The sequence below is a fragment of the Chiloscyllium plagiosum genome, chromosome 15 (genome assembly GCF_004010195.1).
Source record: "Chiloscyllium plagiosum isolate BGI_BamShark_2017 chromosome 15, ASM401019v2, whole genome shotgun sequence".
NCBI classification, from domain to species: domain Eukaryota; kingdom Metazoa; phylum Chordata; class Chondrichthyes; order Orectolobiformes; family Hemiscylliidae; genus Chiloscyllium; species Chiloscyllium plagiosum.
In genome coordinates this window covers 46,274,747-46,294,811 of record NC_057724.1, presented here as the reverse complement: position 1 = coordinate 46,294,811, position 20,065 = coordinate 46,274,747, and the positions used below count along the sequence as shown (strand labels likewise).

At 40.2% G+C, this 20,065-nt stretch overlaps 1 protein-coding gene and 1 non-coding gene across 2 annotated transcripts in view; one reads left to right on the top strand and one right to left on the bottom strand.

Moving 5' to 3' along the window:
• Window positions 1-5,266: 5,266 nt before the first annotated feature.
• Window positions 5,267-5,339, bottom strand: trnaf-gaa. The gene has a single exon. It is a non-coding gene; the product is annotated as a tRNA-Phe (tRNA).
• A 3,810-nt stretch (window positions 5,340-9,149) lies between these two features.
• msna (moesin a) overlaps window positions 9,150-20,065 on the top strand; it is an 88,552-nt gene continuing 77,636 nt past the window's right edge. The window contains exon 1 of the mRNA XM_043704837.1: window positions 9,150-9,413. Within this exon, the coding sequence (XP_043560772.1) occupies window positions 9,402-9,413 (12 nt within the window). The 5' untranslated portion in view covers window positions 9,150-9,401. The remainder of the gene's footprint in view (window positions 9,414-20,065) is intronic.

Genomic DNA, 20,065 nt, shown 5'->3' with positions numbered 1-20,065 from the left:
CCTATGGCTAATAGAATTAGCCTGCACATCCCGGGAGACTATGGGCAACTAGCAAGGCCAATCCACCTAACCTGCACATTTTTGGATTGTGGGTGGAAACTGAGTACCCGAAGGAAACCCACACAGACACAGGGAGAACGTGCAAATTCCACACAGACAGTCGTCTGATGGTGGAATCATACCTAGGTCCCTGGTGCTGTGAGGCAAGATTGGATTGAGTCAAGTATGTGTTTTAAAAGTGAGACAAGGGAATAATTGAAGAAGGTGAAGAATTCAATGAATTTGAGAACTTGGAATAAATGAATTGTGTTGGATGCAGTGCAGTGAGTCACAAGATAAATTCCAAGGAGAGAGGTTATTTAGAGTTTATGGAAAATAAGAAAGATCAGAAGAGCAATGACCGTGATAGTTGTGATAAAACAAAGAGCAGCAGATTAATTCTGCCAAAACTATTTTTAGCACAAAAGTTCATGCATCATTTTTAACAGATGACATTAGTGAAATAGTGTGAACAGGAATTTAGTGCATATGTACTAATCAACATGCTAAAAGTAGTCCATACACACAGTGAAACTTGAGAGGGAGATGACAGACTTTAGGGTAGGATTGAACTCACAGGCAGACATTAAATAAAGCAGGAAGACTAACCCTGAAATGGAAGGCCCAATCCATTTGAGGGTAAGGCCACATTACCATGCTGTCAGTGGGAATGCAAATGTGTTTTCTTCCATATCCAGAAATGTTATTACATACAACTGTACAGCTTTTTCACCACCATAACACCTAGGAGAGAATAGAAACCTTGCTCTGAGCTGTTAACTGTTCAAAATTGATAGATGATAACTGGGGATTATAGTCCACTATTGGGGGCTCCTGTGGTGCAGTGGTAGTGTCCCTACATCTGCACAGGTTCAAATCCCACACTTTTCCAAGGGTGTAATAATCTTTCTGAATGACTGTGGTTTAGACACTTCTGCCTTCCTGACTGGACCAGGATCCATAGCCGAGTGGTATCATAATTAGACTATTAATCCAGAGGCCCAGGTAATGATCAGGGGGCCTGAGTTCAAATCCTGCTAATCATCCGCAATGGGAGAGTGATTGGTTCATGAGTTTAAAAAAAGCCCTACCTGCTCCCTTTGTCTAATACAGGAGACTTGGGCTCAAGTTGAACCTGCTCCATAAGTGTCTAATACCAGGTTGATTAGAAAATATCTAGTCCCATATTCTCCACAGGCGTGCAATAACTTCACACACGAGGTTGATTTTAAAAAGTACAATAGAGTGTTGGGAGTTGGATGAGGAAATAAAATAGGCATTCCATTGTTTAAGAGAGAAAAGGAACAGAGACATCTCATGTGGTGCAATGGTAGTGGTCCTACCTCTGAGCTTGGTGCAAGTCCCACCTGCTCAATAGCTGTATGTCTAAGCTAATTGATTAAAAACATTTAAAAAATAAAAGTCCCTACCTCCGAGCCAGAAACCCTGGATTTAAGTCCTATCTGCTCCAGAAGTGTCTATTATAATCTCTGAGCAGGTTGATTAGAAAATATCTAATAAGGCAGGGTGCTTGTGGCATTTTCATAGTGTCCCTACCTCTCAACCAGAAAGTCTGGGTTCATGTGTCACCTGTCCCAGATGTATGTTGTAATACATGTGGATAGGTTGATTAAAAATATTTTAAAAAGAAAGACTGAACTGTGATTGTTGGGTGACAAGTTATAGGTTTATGACGTATATCAGCAAAGCTAATAAAATCATGTAAAGATTAGCTCCAGTTCTATCCTCTGCCACTTGGATTTCTGGAGCTTAACATGAGTTGATGCAATATCAGGCAGTCCAGAATCAGACTTAGATTTAGGGGTGGAATATAGTTTTCTCATTCAGAAATGAAATGTGTGTGTCGCTGGCTAGACCAGCCTTAATGCCATCCCTACAGTCCCTGGAAATAGTGGTGATGAGTTTCTATCTTGAACCACAACAGTCTTTGGGGTGTAGGTACACCACAGTTTTGTAATGAAGGGACTTCTAGGATTTTGACCCAGTGTTAATGGATGAATGGAGATAGCTCCAAGTTGTGATGGTGTGTTTTGGAGGGAACTTCAGAATCTAGAGATGGAGAGGTTGCAAAGCTTGGAAGAGTTCTCCTGTTCACCCTAACTTCAAAAAATAATGTATCACACCGCTTTTTGAAGCAACTTTATGGTCACTACTCAGTACAATTGAGCAGAGAACACATCACATGCTTTACCTTGTAATCCTTCAAATTATATTAAAGCAATTCACAACTAATGCAGTTTGCACCTTGAGATTGCACCCTTAATGTAGTAAAAGATTTTTCAAACAAGATTTGACACTGAGCTACATTAATAGACATTAAAAACAGGTAAACAAAAGCTTGATAAAACAGGTATGTTTTAAGAAGCATCTCAAAGAAGAGAGAAGATGCAGGGCAGAGAAACTAATGAAAGGAATTACACAACTTAGGCCAGGCAGCTGAAGACATTGCTACGGATGGTAGAATGATGGAAACCAGGGCCATGCGTCAGGCCAGAATTGGACAAGTGTATCATTAGCAACCAGATTTGTTGGGAATAGGAAAGCTCCTACTCTGCTGCAGAAATTATGGGAGCTCAGCACAAACAGGAAGCTATGTTCACCGTAACCATTTTAACTTGAATATCAAACAGAAGAATTGGCTACCAGATGAAGTGATTTTTATTGCATTTTGTCCAAAATGACACCAAGAAAATAAATGCTGTTTTACCTTATTTTTAGTGACTCTTTAAAATTACCCTATGATTGTAAAGTTAAAGTCCAATTTGGTGCTTTTGTGACACTTTAGGTCTAAAAACCCAAACTATATGGTTTATATGGAAGGTAATGTTGAATGGATTCACATTGCAGGAAGGATTAAATTACCCACATGACACAAACATGGGGATCCATTTTCAACTAAAAATAGCAGGAAATGCACCTGAATGCTGATAAATTGGACTCTGAATGTCATGTTCCAAAAAGATAATTTTGACATTGGTGGTTTTTACAATAAACTGATAACAGGAGGTCTTATGATGTCATGCAAAGCTCCTACACTTTGAGTCCATTTCAGGACTTGATGTCCAAGGTGCATTTAAAATGTGGTCAAACATGTTGTTGATCAAGCTACAAATACATCTAAACATGCCAATGACAGATGGAAAGTGAATGAGATTTTTGGTCAGCCATATGATAGAAAGAAAGTTGCAGCCTCTACCTCACTTTTTATGGCTTCAATCTACAACTTGCATGGAGAATGTAAGTTTTCTCAGCAACTCAGCCTCCTTGAGAGATCTGTAACACACCAAATTAGCAACAAGCATCAAATTCTTTTTGAATTTGACTCCTTATGCAAGATCCATTGAAACCAATCACTCTCCCATTCTGGATGATTAGCAGGATTTGAAATCGGGCCCCCTGATCATTATCTGGGTCTCTGGATTAATAGTCTCATTATGATACCACGAGGCTATGCATCCTGCTCCAGTCAGGAAGAAACTTGGGATACATGTGGTGCCTTTTACATTGAATGGTCACTGGGCACGAAACATTAACTCTATCTTTCTCTCCATAGATACTGCGAGGCCTGCTGAATTTCTCCAGGAATTTCTATTTTGGTTTGTTTTTTATCCCAACCATCTGCAGTTCTCTGTCTTTATGTATATATTTTATATTCTCTCAATGGATATTGGCATCATTGGGAAGGTGTCTGTTGCCGATCCATAATTGCCTCAAGAAATTGGCAATTTACTTTTGTGAACTGCTGCAATCCATATTGTGTAGGGATACCCTCAGTATTGTTGGGAAGGGAGTTTCAGGATTTTGACACAATAACAGCGAAAGAACTGTTATATTGTTCCAAGTCAGGACGGTATGTGGTTTGGAGGGGATGTTGCAGGTGGTGGTATTACCAAGTGTCTACAGCCCTTGTCCTTCTAAATGTTCAGGTTCGTGGTTTTGGATGGTGCTGTTGAAAGAGCTTTGTTGACTTGTTGCAGTACATTTTGTGTATGGTACACACTGATGCCACTGTGCATCGGTACTGGAGGGAATGAATATTTAGTTTGGTACATGAAATGCTGACCAAGTGGGTTGCTTTGTCCTAAATGGTGTACAGCCTCTTGAATTTTGATGAAGCACTCATTTAGTTAAATAGACCACATATTTCTAACTTTGGTATGTGTATCCGAGATAGTAAGCCCTGAAGCAACTGCACGCTCAAATATCAGAGGCAATCCAAGAGACCTCTGGCAAAGGAAGCTTTGGATAACCTTTAATGTCATTAATACTAGGTGAATTGGCCATGCTAAATTGCCCATAGTGTTAGGTGAAGGGGTAAATGTGGAGGAATGGGTCTGGGTGGGTTGCTCTTCAGAGGGTTGATGTGGACTTGTTGGGCTGAAGGGCTTGTTTCCACACTGTAAGTAATCTAATTTTGCTTTCCAGTGTGGCTACTGACTATTGTTATCAATAACATTATTGGAAATTAGACATCAGTGCAAAAATACCATCAGGCAGCAATAACAATTAGCTTTTATATAGGGCCTTTAACATCCCAAAGTACTTTTCAAGGGGATCATCAAACAAAATTGAGCTACGTAAGGGAATATTCTGCAGACATTGGAATAATCATGTCTATAAGTCAGAAAAGGATGAAGAAAGTTTCAGCAGCAGATGAGCTGAAGCAGGGCAGAATTTCATAAATGTAAAATTAGACAATATCATTGATGACATGAATGTGGTTAGAAACTCACCTCAGGTTAAAAAAATTTCAGGAAAGTTGACAACATTCTGTTTTAGGCTCAGATAGTTGGGATGGAGAGATTGGAGTTAGTGGTGAGGGTACAGAATTTGTGATGGTGGTGGAAGGTAGGGGTCAAGATTAGATTCCCTACAGTGTGGAAACAGGCCCTTTTGGGCCAACAAGTCCACACCGACCCTCCGAAGAGTTACCCACCCAGACCCATTCCCTCTGACTAATGTACCTAACACTATGGGCAATTTAGCATGGCCAATTCACCTGACCTGCACATCTTCGGACTGTGGAAGGAAACCGGAGCACCCGGAGGAAACCTATGCAGACATGGGGAGAATGTGCAAACTCCACACAGTCACCCGAGGATGGAATCAAACCTGGGACACTGGTGCTGTGAGGCAGCAGTGCTAACCACTGAGCCACCGTGCCGCCCTTTTAACAAAGGAGGGAGCACTCAAGCATTGCTGCACTTACCGAAACCCGGGATTGAACCAGGGACCTTTAGATCTTCAGTCTAACGCTCTCCCAACTGAGCTATTTCAGCTGTAGGCAAGAAGGATGGATCTTCGGGAGACATTAGAGATAACAGTGCTGGAACAAAATCCCTTCTGAAAGTTTGGCTATGATTAGATAGATAAAAATGGAACCAGGCAAGTTGCAGTCTCACCTAGATGTTGGCAGAGAGGCATTAGAGAAAGATGATGTGCGTCAATCATGTAAAGACTCCACAGAGATCAAGGATGATTTTGAGAGATGGTTTATCACTCAAAATCACATTGAAAATCATTTGTAACTTGCATTAGAGTTTGTGATGATGCTGCTCCTTTAACAAGGCTATGTTATCCTTGTTTATTTTCCAGAGAGTTCATACAGGCAGAGGTTCTGATATTTCTGGAAATATCTACTTGAAACATCTTTTAAGTGTTTTTTAAAAAACTTGTAAGATGAAAAGGGAATGGCCAGTTCTCCCAGTTCAGGGTTTGGTTTGGTTTTACATAGCTGTTTGTTTGTAGCTCTGGTCAAGTTTTAGCTGGAAACCCAGAGAAGCTGCTGGACCCAAAAGAAACAGCTCCATGCTAATTCTCTCTCTGACATCTCTCCTGCAAGAAGCTATGTTTGATTTTACCTTTTTGGCCAAGGGGGTGTTTATGGGAATGTTGCAGGTATTTGGAACAGTATCATTAAGTTACAATTAAGTTGATTGGGTTGTCAGATAGGTTAATTCAATCTAAATTTGGTTCTGTTTTGTTCATGTTTCATTCAGTAGTCTGTAAATAAATTCTGTTTTGTTTAAAACTGAGTGGTTGGGCCAGCTATATCACTCCTGGAATATCCACTTTACACCTGCTTAAAACAACTAGAAAGGTTAGGGCCTGGGCTACTTTCTTGAAATGTTTCGAGGGGGTCTGGCCTGATCCATAACACGCTGCTTTAGTATGATGGCAGAGACAGAAGTATGATAGAAGGGATTCAAACAAGGAATGCCAAAATAAAATTGGGTTGCATTTGGGAGGCAACATGTTTTGATGTCTTTGGACAGGAAATTGAGGTTGGAAATGAGATGAAAGGTTGGAAGAATAGAGAGGTAAAGAGTTGAATTTTGAGGTGAGGGGTGTTGATGGTGATTTGAAGGAGAGGAATGATACCTAAGCAGAGGGAAACTTTATCAACTTATTCAAAAACTAGAAAGCTTTGGCAATCAATCATTTAGTTGAGAGGTGGATCTGATAGACAAGATGAGTTCAGAGATGGTACTATACAAAATACCAGTAGAATAAATAGTAATCAAAATTTAAGTTATTCTACAATGGATGTGTTTGGCAATTGAATACCTTAACACAATACCAACATTAACATGCTGTTCACCAAAGTTTATATGGCATAGATCCAGTGAACACAAAAAAAACAAAATACTGGAAGCGCTGGCGATCAAAATTAAAAACAGAAAATGCTTAAGAAATTCAAACAAGTCTGGTAGCATCTGTTGGCAGAGAAACCTTTTAAGTCCAATGACTCTTTTTTTGGAACGATTGCCTTGACACTTGAAAGAAAAAGGTTTTTGTCAAGGTATTGAACAAGATAAGGCATGAAATGGAACTAGGATCCAGAACAATTGAGATTGCATGAGTTGATGGAGACAGCGGTCAAAAGTACACACATGGTGGTGCGTGGCACTGAGTGTGGATCTCAGGATGTGGTGGGAGCTGACAGTCGGGAAGCATTTAGGTCTTTGTGATACCTGTAATTCTGGGTCAATTCAAAACATAAAGGATGGCACTTCAATTGGAATCCATGTAAATCAGAGCTGGAAACAGTTGCTGAGGATGAAATTATGGCTGTGACAGGGAGTTTTAACTTGTTATTAAACACTAGGAGAGAAATAGGAAAAAATGAAGGTGAAGAAGTTTTTGGATAGAAATGGAAATCCATTCAGAGAAGAGCAGAATGTCTTCATGGTGGGCACACTGCAAGTGACAGAAGGAGGCTATTCAGCTCATGCTGGCTGTTTCTTGGAAATAGAATCATAGAGATTAGATTAGATTACAGTGTGGAAACAGGTCCTTCGGCCCAACAAGTCCACACCGACCCGCCGAAGCGAAACCCACCCATACCCCGACATTTACCCCTTACCTAACACTATGGGCAATTTAGTATGGCCAATTCACCTGACCCTGCACATCTTTGGACTGTGGGAGGAAACCGGAGCACCCGGAGGAAACCCACGCAGACACGGGGAGAACGTGCAAACTCCACACAGTCAGTCGCCTGAGGCGGGAATTGAACCCGGGTCTCTGGCGCTGTGAGGCAGCAGTGCTAACCACTGTGCCACCGTGCCGCCCACTGATGTACAGTACAACTCATCCATGTGGACCAGATATCCTAACATGATCTAGTTCCATTTGCCAACACTTGGCCCATATCCCTCTAAGCCCTTCCCATTCATATACCCATCCAGGTGCCTTTTAGATTAGATTAGATTACTTAGTGTGGAAACAGGCCCTTCGGCCCAACAAGTCCACGCCGACCCGCCGAAGCGCAACCCACCCATACCCCTTTAACCTAACACTATGGGCAATTTAGCGTGGCCAATTCACCTGCCCCGCACATCTTTTGACTGTGGGAGGAAACCGGAGCACCCGGAGGAAACCCAAGCAGACACAGGGAGAATGTGCAAACTCCACAAATGCTGCAATTGTACCAGCCTCCACCATTTCCTCAGGCAGCTCATCCCATACACGCACAACCTTCTGCATGAAAAAAGTTGCCCCTTAGGTCTCCTTTATATCTTTCCCCTCTCACCCTAAACCTATGCCCCCTAGTTTTGGACTCCCCCACTCCAGGGAAAAGACTTTGTCTATTTATCCTATCCATGCCCCTCATGATTTTATAAACCTCTATAAAGGTCACCCCTCAGCCTCTGATGTTCCAGGGAAAACAGCCCTAGCATATTCTACCTCTCCTTATAGTTCAAATCCTCCAAGGAGAAAGTGAGGGCTGCAGATGCTGGAGATCAGAGCTGAAAATGTGTTGCTGGAAAAGTGCAGCAGGTCAGGCAGCATCCAAGGAACAGGAGAATCGACGTTTCGGGCATAAGCCCTTCTTCAGAATCCTCCAACCCTGGCAACATCCTTGTCAATCTTTTCTGAACCCTTTCAAGTTTCACAATATCCTTCCGATAGGAAGGAGTCCAGAGCTGCATGAAATATTCCAAAAGTGGCCTAACCAACGTCCTGGACAGCCACAACATGATCTCCCAACTTTTTTACAAAGTACCCTGGCCAGTAAAGGAAAGCATACCAAACACCTTCTTCACTATCCTATATATCTGCAAATCTACTTTCAAGGAGCGATGAACCTGCCCTCCAAGGTCTCTTTTGCAAACATTTGTAAAAAGACATCCACAAAGAGCAAAGGCCATTCATTCTGTTCAGCTTGATCCATCTGTAGTGCATGTACGGTCATTTTTATCGTACTCACTGCTAACGCCCAACTTTAAGTTCCTCTCTAATTCACTGATAAAGTGTCATTGATGTTTTTTTTTGAGAAGTCACACCCCACTTCTCAATGAATAACTTCCAGTTCCCCATTAACGTGTTAACTGAACTTGAATCACCACTTTCGTGTCTCTTTAAGGCCAACACTTGCTAAAGTTATATAAAAAATAAATATAAGAAAATACCTATGTTATATGTACTTCGTCTACTTTTGCACAAAAAATCAGTCGTAACCCAGAAGCCAACTTCAACGTTGCGAGGCGGGGTCTATTTCCTCATCACTTAAAATGTGAACGTTTTCCTGGGTGTGGTGTCAGATTCAGACATTCGAGTTCCGTTAGCAGGAAGTTGGGATTGTGGCTCAATATTAAATACAAGTGCAGACAGTTAGCGTGCGTTTTGAATAGCTTAAGGTTCATTTCTCCGACCCATTTGCTTTGAAGAAGGCGTAATAGATCTGAACTGATTTTCATTCGGAATCGCAGGAGAGCGGCCAGAAGCTGATGGGCAGCAGAAGAGTCTGGTTTTAAAACAGAAGGCTGCGGTTTGTTGAATTTAGTCGTTTGAGCGAAGTTTCGGTTGCAAGTGGAGGAAGTTTACAAGAAAGAAAAATGCCGAAAACGGTAAGTAGGTAAACAATATCAAATTGTTATTTGATTTACATGACTTCCTATACAATTGGATATTTTTCTTAAAGGAAAAAAAACTACTCTTTGAGCTTTTATTTCACGGGTTTTATTGCAAGTTTCGTATGTCGTTTTCCCGTCCCCCTTCCTCTGCTACTGTATTGAAACTTCAGTTTCCGTTATAGCTACCCCTCTTGATCACGGAGATGGGCTTGAAATAGACTGAGTGCAAGCAGCACACTAGCTTGCCAGCTTCTGTTCTCCCCTGCGATGAATTCGGAATCGGTAGTAGACACGGTGAATGGCTGGGCTCACTGCCAATCGCAGACTGCCTTTCAAATAGCGAACCGCTGTTACTTTGTAACGAGTTTTTCTATACTCTCGCACAGTTTGACAGTTTGGAAACGAAACTGACTTTGTTGGTCTTTACACCCTCTTGTCAAGGGCGACCAGTTTTGTTTGTGAATGTACTTGTAATTTTAATTATTTTGATATTTGGATGTTGTCCAATTTCTAACGGAACTAAAATGACTCAAAGCTTCCTGCAATGCGTCATGTATGGGATTCTTTCCTAAAAGTAGTGTAGAGGGTAATGGAAGAAACCTTATTTGGCAGTTTAGCTGCTGTTGGCGCGTAAGGCTGCAGCTTGAGGACAATGGCCTGTTTTATCAGAGTTTAGCTCCACTTAATCATTTCACCCATGCTTGCCTCCCCACCCTCGACAAGTTAGCTTAGTCAAGTCCCGCTTTAATGCAGCAAGGCAATCTCTCATGAACCACCCACTCAGAATCCATTTTTGAGTTATGCTTTTTTGTGAACCTTTTGAATTTCCTACTAAATAAGGTAAAGGACGTAAAAATTAACACTAAGTAATGCAAGCAAATTATCAGGCGTCATTTTCAATTACAGGTGTAAATAGTCACCACGGCTTCAATTTTTTTCAATTAAAATTCTCGTACATTTTCACTGGGTGGGGAATGGAACGCAAAGTTGGTATTTCAAAACTTAATGTTTGTTATTTTTAAAATAGTGGCAAGAAACAGTCGTTACATAGTTACGAATTCGCATGACTAATTTTTCGTCTTCGTGCTTATAATTAAATACTTGAAAGCAATATGCTAGGAACCGTCTCTTCACCCCAACCTTGAACGGTAATAAAGCTGCGGAACAATTGTATTTTAAAAACTGGCTGGTCTGAGGTTTGAGATTGTTATCTCTGACACCAGGGTTACGTTCATAATCTCTCATTATTTTCAAGCCTCATTTAATGTTGATACATTTCCTTTTTGACAGTGTGCTGTTGCTCACTGGGTGTAGTTTCGTGGATAATGATGTCTAGGGCCTCGCCCAAGGGTCATGTCTTGTGTAGCCTTGATGTTGAGTGTCTGTAGGCATTGCCAATGGCTAAAATTAGCTAATGTAACACGTAAGGATGGAACTGGCTCAGTACCAAACTAGGGTAGTACATTTAGAGAATGAGTCTTCAGAGGAAAATACAAATTTGTTCTGTAATGTTGACTCATGAGTAGCCTGCACTGTTGTTTAGTTGAAACTTGGCAATTTTTAGCAATTGTTATTACACTTAAACACCAGTGCTGATTTTTGTTTCATATGAATGATCTTATACTTTTGATAATACAATTGGTGTCTCCATTTGTTTTTAATGCAAAATACACCCCTGCTCCTGTAAAAAGGGCCACCTTTCTGGAAAATTCTTCTTTTGCCTCAATAGTTCTATCACAAAAGTAACATATCCCTTTATCTGTTTGCAGCCTTTGGTTGACAGCAACCTCACCCTCTAGTTGAGGGTGAAACCAGGCAATAGTAATCAAATATCCTCTTTAATGACTTTTCCTCCATACTTGCACCACTACTGCTGGTTCTCTACATTGCCTGTCCCCCACCTTTTGAGTTCTCCTCCATTTGCTGCCTGTGGTATAATGGGGGGGGGGGAACATGTATGTTGATGTTCAGCTCTACAGCATCACTTCTCTCTGGACTTCTCTAATGCTAAGCTTGGGCTGTTTGTCCAAGTACTGAATGAGAAAAGAGCCATTATCTTAACAAAACTGTTTAGCTACCAATTCCATTCTTCCTTTTTAACTGTTGAAGGCTAAACCTTACACCTGACCTCAAGCGCGCACGCACACAACTCCACACCCTGCACCGTTGGTACTAGGTGGATGTTCCCAACGCCCTCCAATTAACCTCAAATATTTTATTTTGTGCCATGTTAAACGGTTTGTTCTATCTCATGGAAGTTCCTGTTACTGACATAAATGTGTGTTGTTTTTAATGTCATTAAAATTTAGATGTTTATTTTCCAAGGCCACCCTCTATCACTCGGCCATGCTGAATTGCCCCATAGTGGGATGTGCAGGTTAGGTGGAGTAGCCATGGTAAATGTGGAGAGGGTGGCAAGCTGGATCTGGGTGGGATGGTCTTCGGAGGGTTGGTGCGTACTCGGGACATTTGGCCTCTATCTGCTCTAAAGGGATTTTGAAATAGGATAAAAATCACAGGCTGCTGTTTTGTCTAGCCATTTGCCCTGTGGTATTTCTATACTGAATCAATAACATTATTCAGCCCAGTTTGGATTCGTTTTGCTTTAAATAACCAAGACCAATCTTAGACCCCAATTTACTTCCAGTTACATGGAGGTTTGTCAAGAGAGGCAAACTTAGAACTAGGAAAAAAAAATTAGAATGCAGGCAGTGTTTTTAAGACAGAAGGACATGAATAGAAAAGGTTTTGAGGGGATATGGGCCAAAAGCTGGCACATGGCACTAGTTTAGTTTGGGATTGTTTGGCATGGACTGAAGGGTTTGTTTCTGCACTGCACGAATCTATGAATATGACTAGATGATTTTTAAAAGTCAAAGACACTTCTGCATCTTTCAAGGTCACTAATGCAATCTTAACTCCATGGTAGCATCCTCAGTCATGGAATGACTACATCATGGGGGATGAAGGGAGGGTGCATTTGGCCCTACACCCATGTCTCTGCTAGCTGGCTAATAACATGACTAACACTATTCTCCCATCCTTTGCTTATTGTCCTACAAATTTTCTCAAGATTATCCACTTCACTTTTTTGAGAACCATGAATAAAGTTAGTCTTGACCACTTTTAGGCATTGCCTTTAGGACTAAGAACATTTAGTAAATAACTGGTTCCACCCATATTTCAAACCTATACATGGTAATTTCAGTGCCCTAAAAATTAACATTTAAATTCCTTCTCTGAAAGGCAGTGCAAACTAGATTCCTTTTTAGACTCCATAGACAAAAGGATGGAATTTCCTGATTTCTCAACTGAAAAATAGATCAATTGAATGTTTGGTTCATTGGTATTCTAAGAATACCAATGTAAATAGCTGCCATTTGCCATAACTTCAGAGGTACAATTTGTTGAATTTCCTAAATACAAAACATAATGAAAAAAGTGCAATACAAATTCCCAATTTCTTCCTTTCCAATACTGAATCCTTGTACCTGAAAACAGGGTCTTTTGAATGGTGAAGAGCTTAGTCTTTTCTCAATCGCTTCCATCATGTGGAATCTTTAAATCCCCTAGTTCGCTTTTTAATTTGCTGAGAATTCCTATACCTGCCTCCATCTTGTTCCACGATGTTGTCATGTGAGTATAAAATCTAAACTTTAAAGAAAATGAAATGGGACTCTTAGTTGGACAGATCAAAACTAAACATTTAGTTAGTAAGGAAGTAGAGCAGCAAATACCCTGCAACTTAGTGTTGGCATGTCAAAGCAGTTTGCTGATTTCCGCCTGCCCTACAAGCCTCACATTTTAGAAGTTGAAATGGCATTCATGTGTTCAGTGGATGGGCAAATATTACACTCTTCTCTCCCTTAAGCCTCAAATCAAACCTCCTATTTATGTACACTACAGAATAGGATACAAGTCACAAAAGGAACTGGTATAGCAGAGGGAGAGTAAAAATGCATCCACTACTTTTGAGAAAGTGAGGACTGCAGATGCTGGAGATCAGTGTAGGGTGTCGCTGGGAAAGCGCAGCAGGTCAAGCAGCATCTGAGGAGCAGGAGAATTGACGTTGCCTAACCTGCTGTGCTTTCCAGCATCCATTACTTTGTCCAGTTTAAGTTGCACTTGCATATGTTTTGGTCATTCAAGGTCAAGTCATAAACACATCTGAAAATATATTAATTCATTAAGTCTGTGTAATTTGAATATGTTCCAAGTTAACAGGTTACAAGCTACTTAAGTTTTCTTGGTAAAATGAACAGCAAGGCTTGAAGATGTATTTCAGAAAAGTCCCTCCCTGGTGAATCAAAGTAGTAGCAAAACCACAAATTTCAAAAGTCTCCCAGGCAAAATGGCTGTATTTCAGAATTATTATAACTAGTCACAAACACATTACACTATAGCTTTCTGCATTGGCTGCACATTCCTTTAAGTTCTGGTTAATTTTACCCAATATCAAAACAACCAGTATGCCAACAAAAGTTGTCATTTGTCCTTGTAATCCCAACAAATCTGCAATAACTCAACTCAAATTAAAATGCTGATTTACTTGAGGCATGGATCCAGAATTGGCTGAGTTGTAAGAGAAAGCTGTGGTAGAAAGCAGAGAGGCTGGTGTACCACAAGGATCGGTGCTGGTTCTTTAGTGTGACTGATAGACTAATAGTGGGAAAATGATCTTGAGTTGCAGGCAGGTTATGGATGACTTGGGCAGAGGATACAGTATTTAACCTGGAAAATTTGAGGTGATCTACTTTGAATATGCCCTCCTTTTTTTTTTCTTGGATTGGATTAGATTCCCTACAGTGTGGAAATGGGCCCTTTGGCCCAACAAGTCCACACTGACCCTCCAAAGAGTAACCCACCCAGACCCATTTCCCTCTGACTAATGCACCTAACACTATGGGCAATTTAGTATGGCCAATTCACATGACCTGCACAACTCCACAGTCACCTGAGGCTGGAATTGAACCTGGTGCTATGAGGCAGCAGTGCTAATCACTGAGCCACTGTGCCACCCCTTGTTGCTGTCTTGTTCCTTGTTTCAATTAATGGTAGGACAAGACGTGCAGAGGAACACTGGGATCTTTGGATGCTTGATCCCTGAAGGTGGCAAGTCAGTTAATAAGCTAGTGAAGGTAGGATATGGAACAGCTTTCCTTAATGTCAAGACAGAGAGCAAGTAGGTTGTCTGAGCTCAACAGAATTTTGGTTAGGCCACAGTTGGATTATTGTCATTCTGGTCACCAAACTATATGTGGGAAGATGTGAATTGCACTGGAGAGGATATAGAGGAGTCACCAGGTTGAAGCACTTTTGGCTTAAAGACCATTGCATAGATGTTGAATGTGCAAACGTGCTTTGCGCATGCAGGTATGGTGGCAGGAATGTTATAATTAACCTCCGTACCTCTGGGGGTGTGTGTGTGTAGTTAAGTTGGTGAGAAGACTCACTCAACTGCTCTGGTATGAGGAGCAATTTTGGGGAGGTGTGGATTTGGGGGGGTGGAAGGTGTGGTGGGGAGAGTGAAGAGAGAGAAATTGAGTTGGGAGGATCTTCAGACAAGATGTTAGTCAAAACCTAAATAGTGACTTGGATGTTCAATAATCAAGTCATGGTTCGGTGGGGGGGAGGAGGAGGTGGGTAGAAGTCAGTGGCATTAATCCTCTAATCCTCTAAACACGGGTCGGTAACATACCAATAAAGTCACCAATTCCACTGACAAGGATGATGTAAATGTTTCGGGTCAAACACTGACAGGAGTGCTGAACAAAATACTGAGCCCAAAAATCATAAGGGAATTAAGGCAGGTCTGAAAGTCAAATCATAATGAACATGGAGCAATTGGGAAGATTTTTTAAGTGGATGGAGGGAAGGAAGGATTCAGAAGTGTGCTGGTGGCATGATGTTAATGTCATAGAACTAGTGATCCAGAGCCCTTGCCTAATTCTGAGGACATAATTTCAAAATCACACTGTGGCAGATGACGTATGAACTCGATGACACTCCAGAAGAAAAAGTCTCTAGTTATAGTAACCATATAATCATTGAATGCCATCAAAACTCATCTTAAGGAAAGTCAGGTAACAGCAGACTTTTGATCTGTGACTGCAAGTCCAGCATAATGTGGCTGACTCTTGAATGCCCTCAGGACAATGAGTGGCCGAGCAAGCGATGTTCACATCCCATGGGGGAATAAAAAAACCATTTAGCCTGTGATCCTGATCTTTCAAAAGAGCTTTTTTTTAAATAAAAAAAAAAAAATTTAAAGCTATAAATGTGGCAATGGATAAAATCCATTATCCAATGGATAAAACTGTCCAGTAGACAGTTGAGACAGTGAATGTTGCTTAAGGTAAAAGTCCAGTTGACACTTGGTGACACATGTTGAAAGTGCCTTTTAGAATGCAGCAAGAACAGCTATTTGAGGAATTCTGAATATCAACAAGGTATCAATACTGAGTGGAATCAAAATACCAAAGGGTAGAATTTTTGTATTTGGAAATACGGTTCGAAATATTTGAAATCCACATTGGATTAAGTTGATACTGAAGATAGTTGCCAAGCAGCTAAGTAGATGTCGCTGTGGAAATTTTGTAAAACAGCTAAAGCAAAAAGCAATGCGGAATAGAGCACTTTCTTGACAGAAAACAACATCAAACAAGACCTGTACCAGAATGTTACCAAAATCAACTGGCAGGCTGTCAAGATTAATTTGAAGTTATCTTTCACAGGAAAGCATGATATTTTCTATTTTATATTCATTAAAAGCAGAAAACCAAAATTAGTGAAGAAAGCTAATGAGGACAGCATAAAGACATTTTTGTTTCACATCTGTGAAAATAGTTTCCTTTCCTGTCTGCAAGAAAAGATTTTTTTTTCAATTAAGCAGGCATATAGAATAGGATGGCACAATGTATTATTGATCCACTACACTGAAATATAGTGATTTAACTGAAACTTTGCAATCTGCAAAGTTCCAAGGAAACAATTCAAACTTTTGTTCTTTGATTTGTTACAGTATACTCTACATTAAAGAAAATACCTGTGTTTAAGGCTGTGCACCACCCATGCAAACAATGTCATGGTCCTCTATTACCAATTAGTCAATTTTATTTTTAGTATTTTTGAAACCTAATTGGATTCAGGATTTCTTTTTTCCAACCTTTTTCTTCAAAAACTAACCTGGATTGCAAAAACAGTCTCTTACTGAGTTGTGAAATAATCTGGTTTGATACCCAGCTTTTGAGCAAGCTAATTTCAGTCAGACGTAATATCAAACTGAGGCAGCACTTAGTTCGTAACTTTTTCCTGGTAAGAAAGAAATGCCTGTTGACACCACAGGCCCAGTTTTAACCAGTATTTTAATTTGCTTGTTTTTGACTACCTCCAGGGCAGGTAGATGTGAACCAGACCTTCTGGCCCAGAGGTAAGGAGTCCAACCATGTCACAACAATTACCCTCCCTATACACCCTACAGGAGTTAAAATTGAGGGCTTCAGCAGTCTAGGCTCAAAGATTCAGAGTGGCACCTCGTGATTCCAAGAACTCCAGATAAAGGAGTCAGAACTTCCAGGAACAAAATGTGGAGAAAGAGAAAAATCTCTTAAAATGGATTGTTCAGCAGTTCCAACCAAGTCATGGTTTGAAACACTGTTTAAAAACTAGATTGCTACATCTGGGTGTGCCACAGACATAAACTTATCGTTTACGTGCTAAATATAGAACCCACTGAACAAGTTGTGGCACGGGGTTGTTGCAGTAGTTGAAAAGAATAACTAAGTTTTGTGTTTCATATGTTCAGTTGAGACTGTCCTGTTCTCTTAGAACAAAACATTTCAAACAATGATACTGCAAATATTAATGTTTCACCAGCTTCATTATAGAAAATTGTTGAAAAGTGAAGGGAGTAAATGGATACAAAACATTTTCTGTCCCTTTATGACTCCCTGTTTGAACAAAACAATTGAGCAGCCAAGTACTATGAATATCTATATCTTATTGCCTCTGACTTATTTGGGAGAATGGTCATCTCTGTAGGACATTGCCACCTTACACTAACTTGTGTTTTTATAGTGTGTTTGACTTTAAAAATGCTTCAAGGCACTTTGCAGCAGTGTTATGAAGCAAACATTATACAGTCATCTAAGGCAATAATTGTACAAATGGTCAAAAACATGAACAAAGATTTTATAAAGATGTTGATTAAAATTCACTGAAGAACTTTCTTCACTAGAAAGGCAAGGAATCTAAAAGGAGGGAATTCTGGAATGCATGGGGCCTAGTCAACTGAAGACCTGACTCTACACTGGAGAGTCATGAACATCTGGGCTGTTGAAGTAGTCAAAATCACTTTTCATTTATATTCATTCATATAATGTGGGCATTGCTGACTCAGCCAGCACTTATTTCCCAGAGGGCAGTTAAGAGTGAACCACATTGCTATGCTATGGGTCTGGAGTCACATGTAGGCCAGAGCAGTAAGGATGACCGTTTCTTTCCCTTTTTTTTTTCTTAAAAAGCAATATTGAGCCGATCTTTTTTTTTAAATCAAGTTTCATGGCCACTAGACTCTTCCAGGTTGTTATTGAATACAAATTCCACCATCTTATGTGGTGGGATTCAGAATATTACCTGGGTGTCAGGACTCATTGTCTGGTGATAATACCAGTACAAATCTGGGGGATACCAAAGTGTCCAGCAGAAACCCATTCAGACACAGCATGCAAACTCCCCCCAGGCAGTCCCCTAAGACTGAAATTGAACCCAAGTTCCTGTCTCCAACCATCGAGCTGCCTTATTTCTATTTGGTGTTCAAGTGGACTTGCACCTGCTATCTGCTTCTCTAGTCCAAACAGGACAACTATGTAGTGAGCAAATGTATTTAATCTGCAATGATCTCCTTTGGGGCTGGTGGAAGCTATAAAGTGTCATTGTATTAACTTGTCATTTTTAATTGACTGAAGATTTACTATTGCTTTTTAGCATTGTGGTATGGATTTTCAGTTGTAGTGTTGTGGTTTGACCTGATAAGATTGAATTGAAGTTGCATGGAATTCTTAATTAGGATTGAGATGTTAACGTGGGTGTTGTACTGACCTAAGAGCATATTCCCAAGATTGTGGCTTGAGTTAGTGATAGAGCAGGTGAAGGACAGTGGTGTGTTTTGGTTTTTAAAGGTTTGTGACAGCTGCTTAGAGGGAACCATGCAGGATACTTGTCACAATGAGCAAGTCTGAGTGTTGATTTGCGAATTTATCAATTGTTTTTTGGCTATTTGTTACTATTTGAAGATCCCTTTGCAGAAATAAGAAGCAACATATGAAGCATTAAGATAAAATTTTAATCTTTGAGCTGATGCTTGGTATAAACTTGCATATTAATAACCGTGGATGCCATAATGTTTGCAGGAATATTTTGTGATGCAAAGGTGACACTAATGTTGTCTTTCAATGCCACGTTTTTGAAAAATGTTTTCCTCCCTCTAGAACATGCTATTGTGGAACGCAGCTGCAAATAACTTGCATATTTAAAAAGGTGGTGTGTGTATATATAAAAAAAATGTGCAAGTTTCCCAAAATGGTCTGAGTTGGCAAGGTGTTCATGTTTTAATCTGTATTCTGAAACAACTTTTTATAGTAGCTTTAAGACTCTTAAAAGAAAGCACTTTTGTAAATTGAACATTACCCTTTTTAAATGCAAGTGATAACTTATATCTTGTCTTTTTTTTGGGGGGGCATTAAAAATTTGGTTAACAACACTGTTTTCAATTCTACTTCCAATGCTGCAGAATTCGGGCCAGAGGATACTCCTGAGGTTAATAGGACTGTCCACAACTTCCATATTTGTTTGAACCGCAGCAAAATTACTGACCTCATTTCCTCTGCATCTCTCAGACTGTTGGTATAAATTTGAGTCCCCAAACCTGCTATAAAACTTTTTTTGCTTCAGACCAAAGTATTCCTGTACTCTGTGGATAATGTTTGTCTTCCATCCACCAAATTCAGTTTGACCAAATGGGTTGCATCCACGCTGTAGGGAGTTGGTGATTTCTATTAACTGTTTTATAGAGCTTTACAATCACTAGCTTCAGATAAAGTGGGGCATGTAGTAAGTACATCAATATTTAATTCATGAAATGGTTTGAGTTGGTGATGGGGTTGAATTTCAAACATGAATCTCTAGAGACCTTTAAAGGCAAAACTTTAGGAAGTGTGAACCTTCAAACCACAGATGGCTGTATGATCCATGTTTTGGTAATCAACAGAAAAACCACTGGTCTTGTAATTTTAGCTGCAACAAAGGGGTAAAGGGTATTGTTACATTTTAATTGCTCACTAATTGCCCTGTTACAATAAAATAAAAATACTGTATTTTGCATCCAATTTTTGACATCGTTTTCTCCCATTTTATATCTTGAGTTACCACAACAGTAAGTAGGCTATTTTACATCCAGCCTAAACAGTTGGGGGGATGATGATGATGATGAGGAGGAGGAGTCTCCATTTGTTAGCTGCTACCAGTGAATAAGGAGGATGGAGTGCCTGAAGAAAAGCCTCTTTGTTTAGTACTGTATCTGCTTTGGGAAAGTGCACATCCTTTCTTTGCATCTACCCTATTTTGTTTTTTTTTCCCCTGTTGGGTAA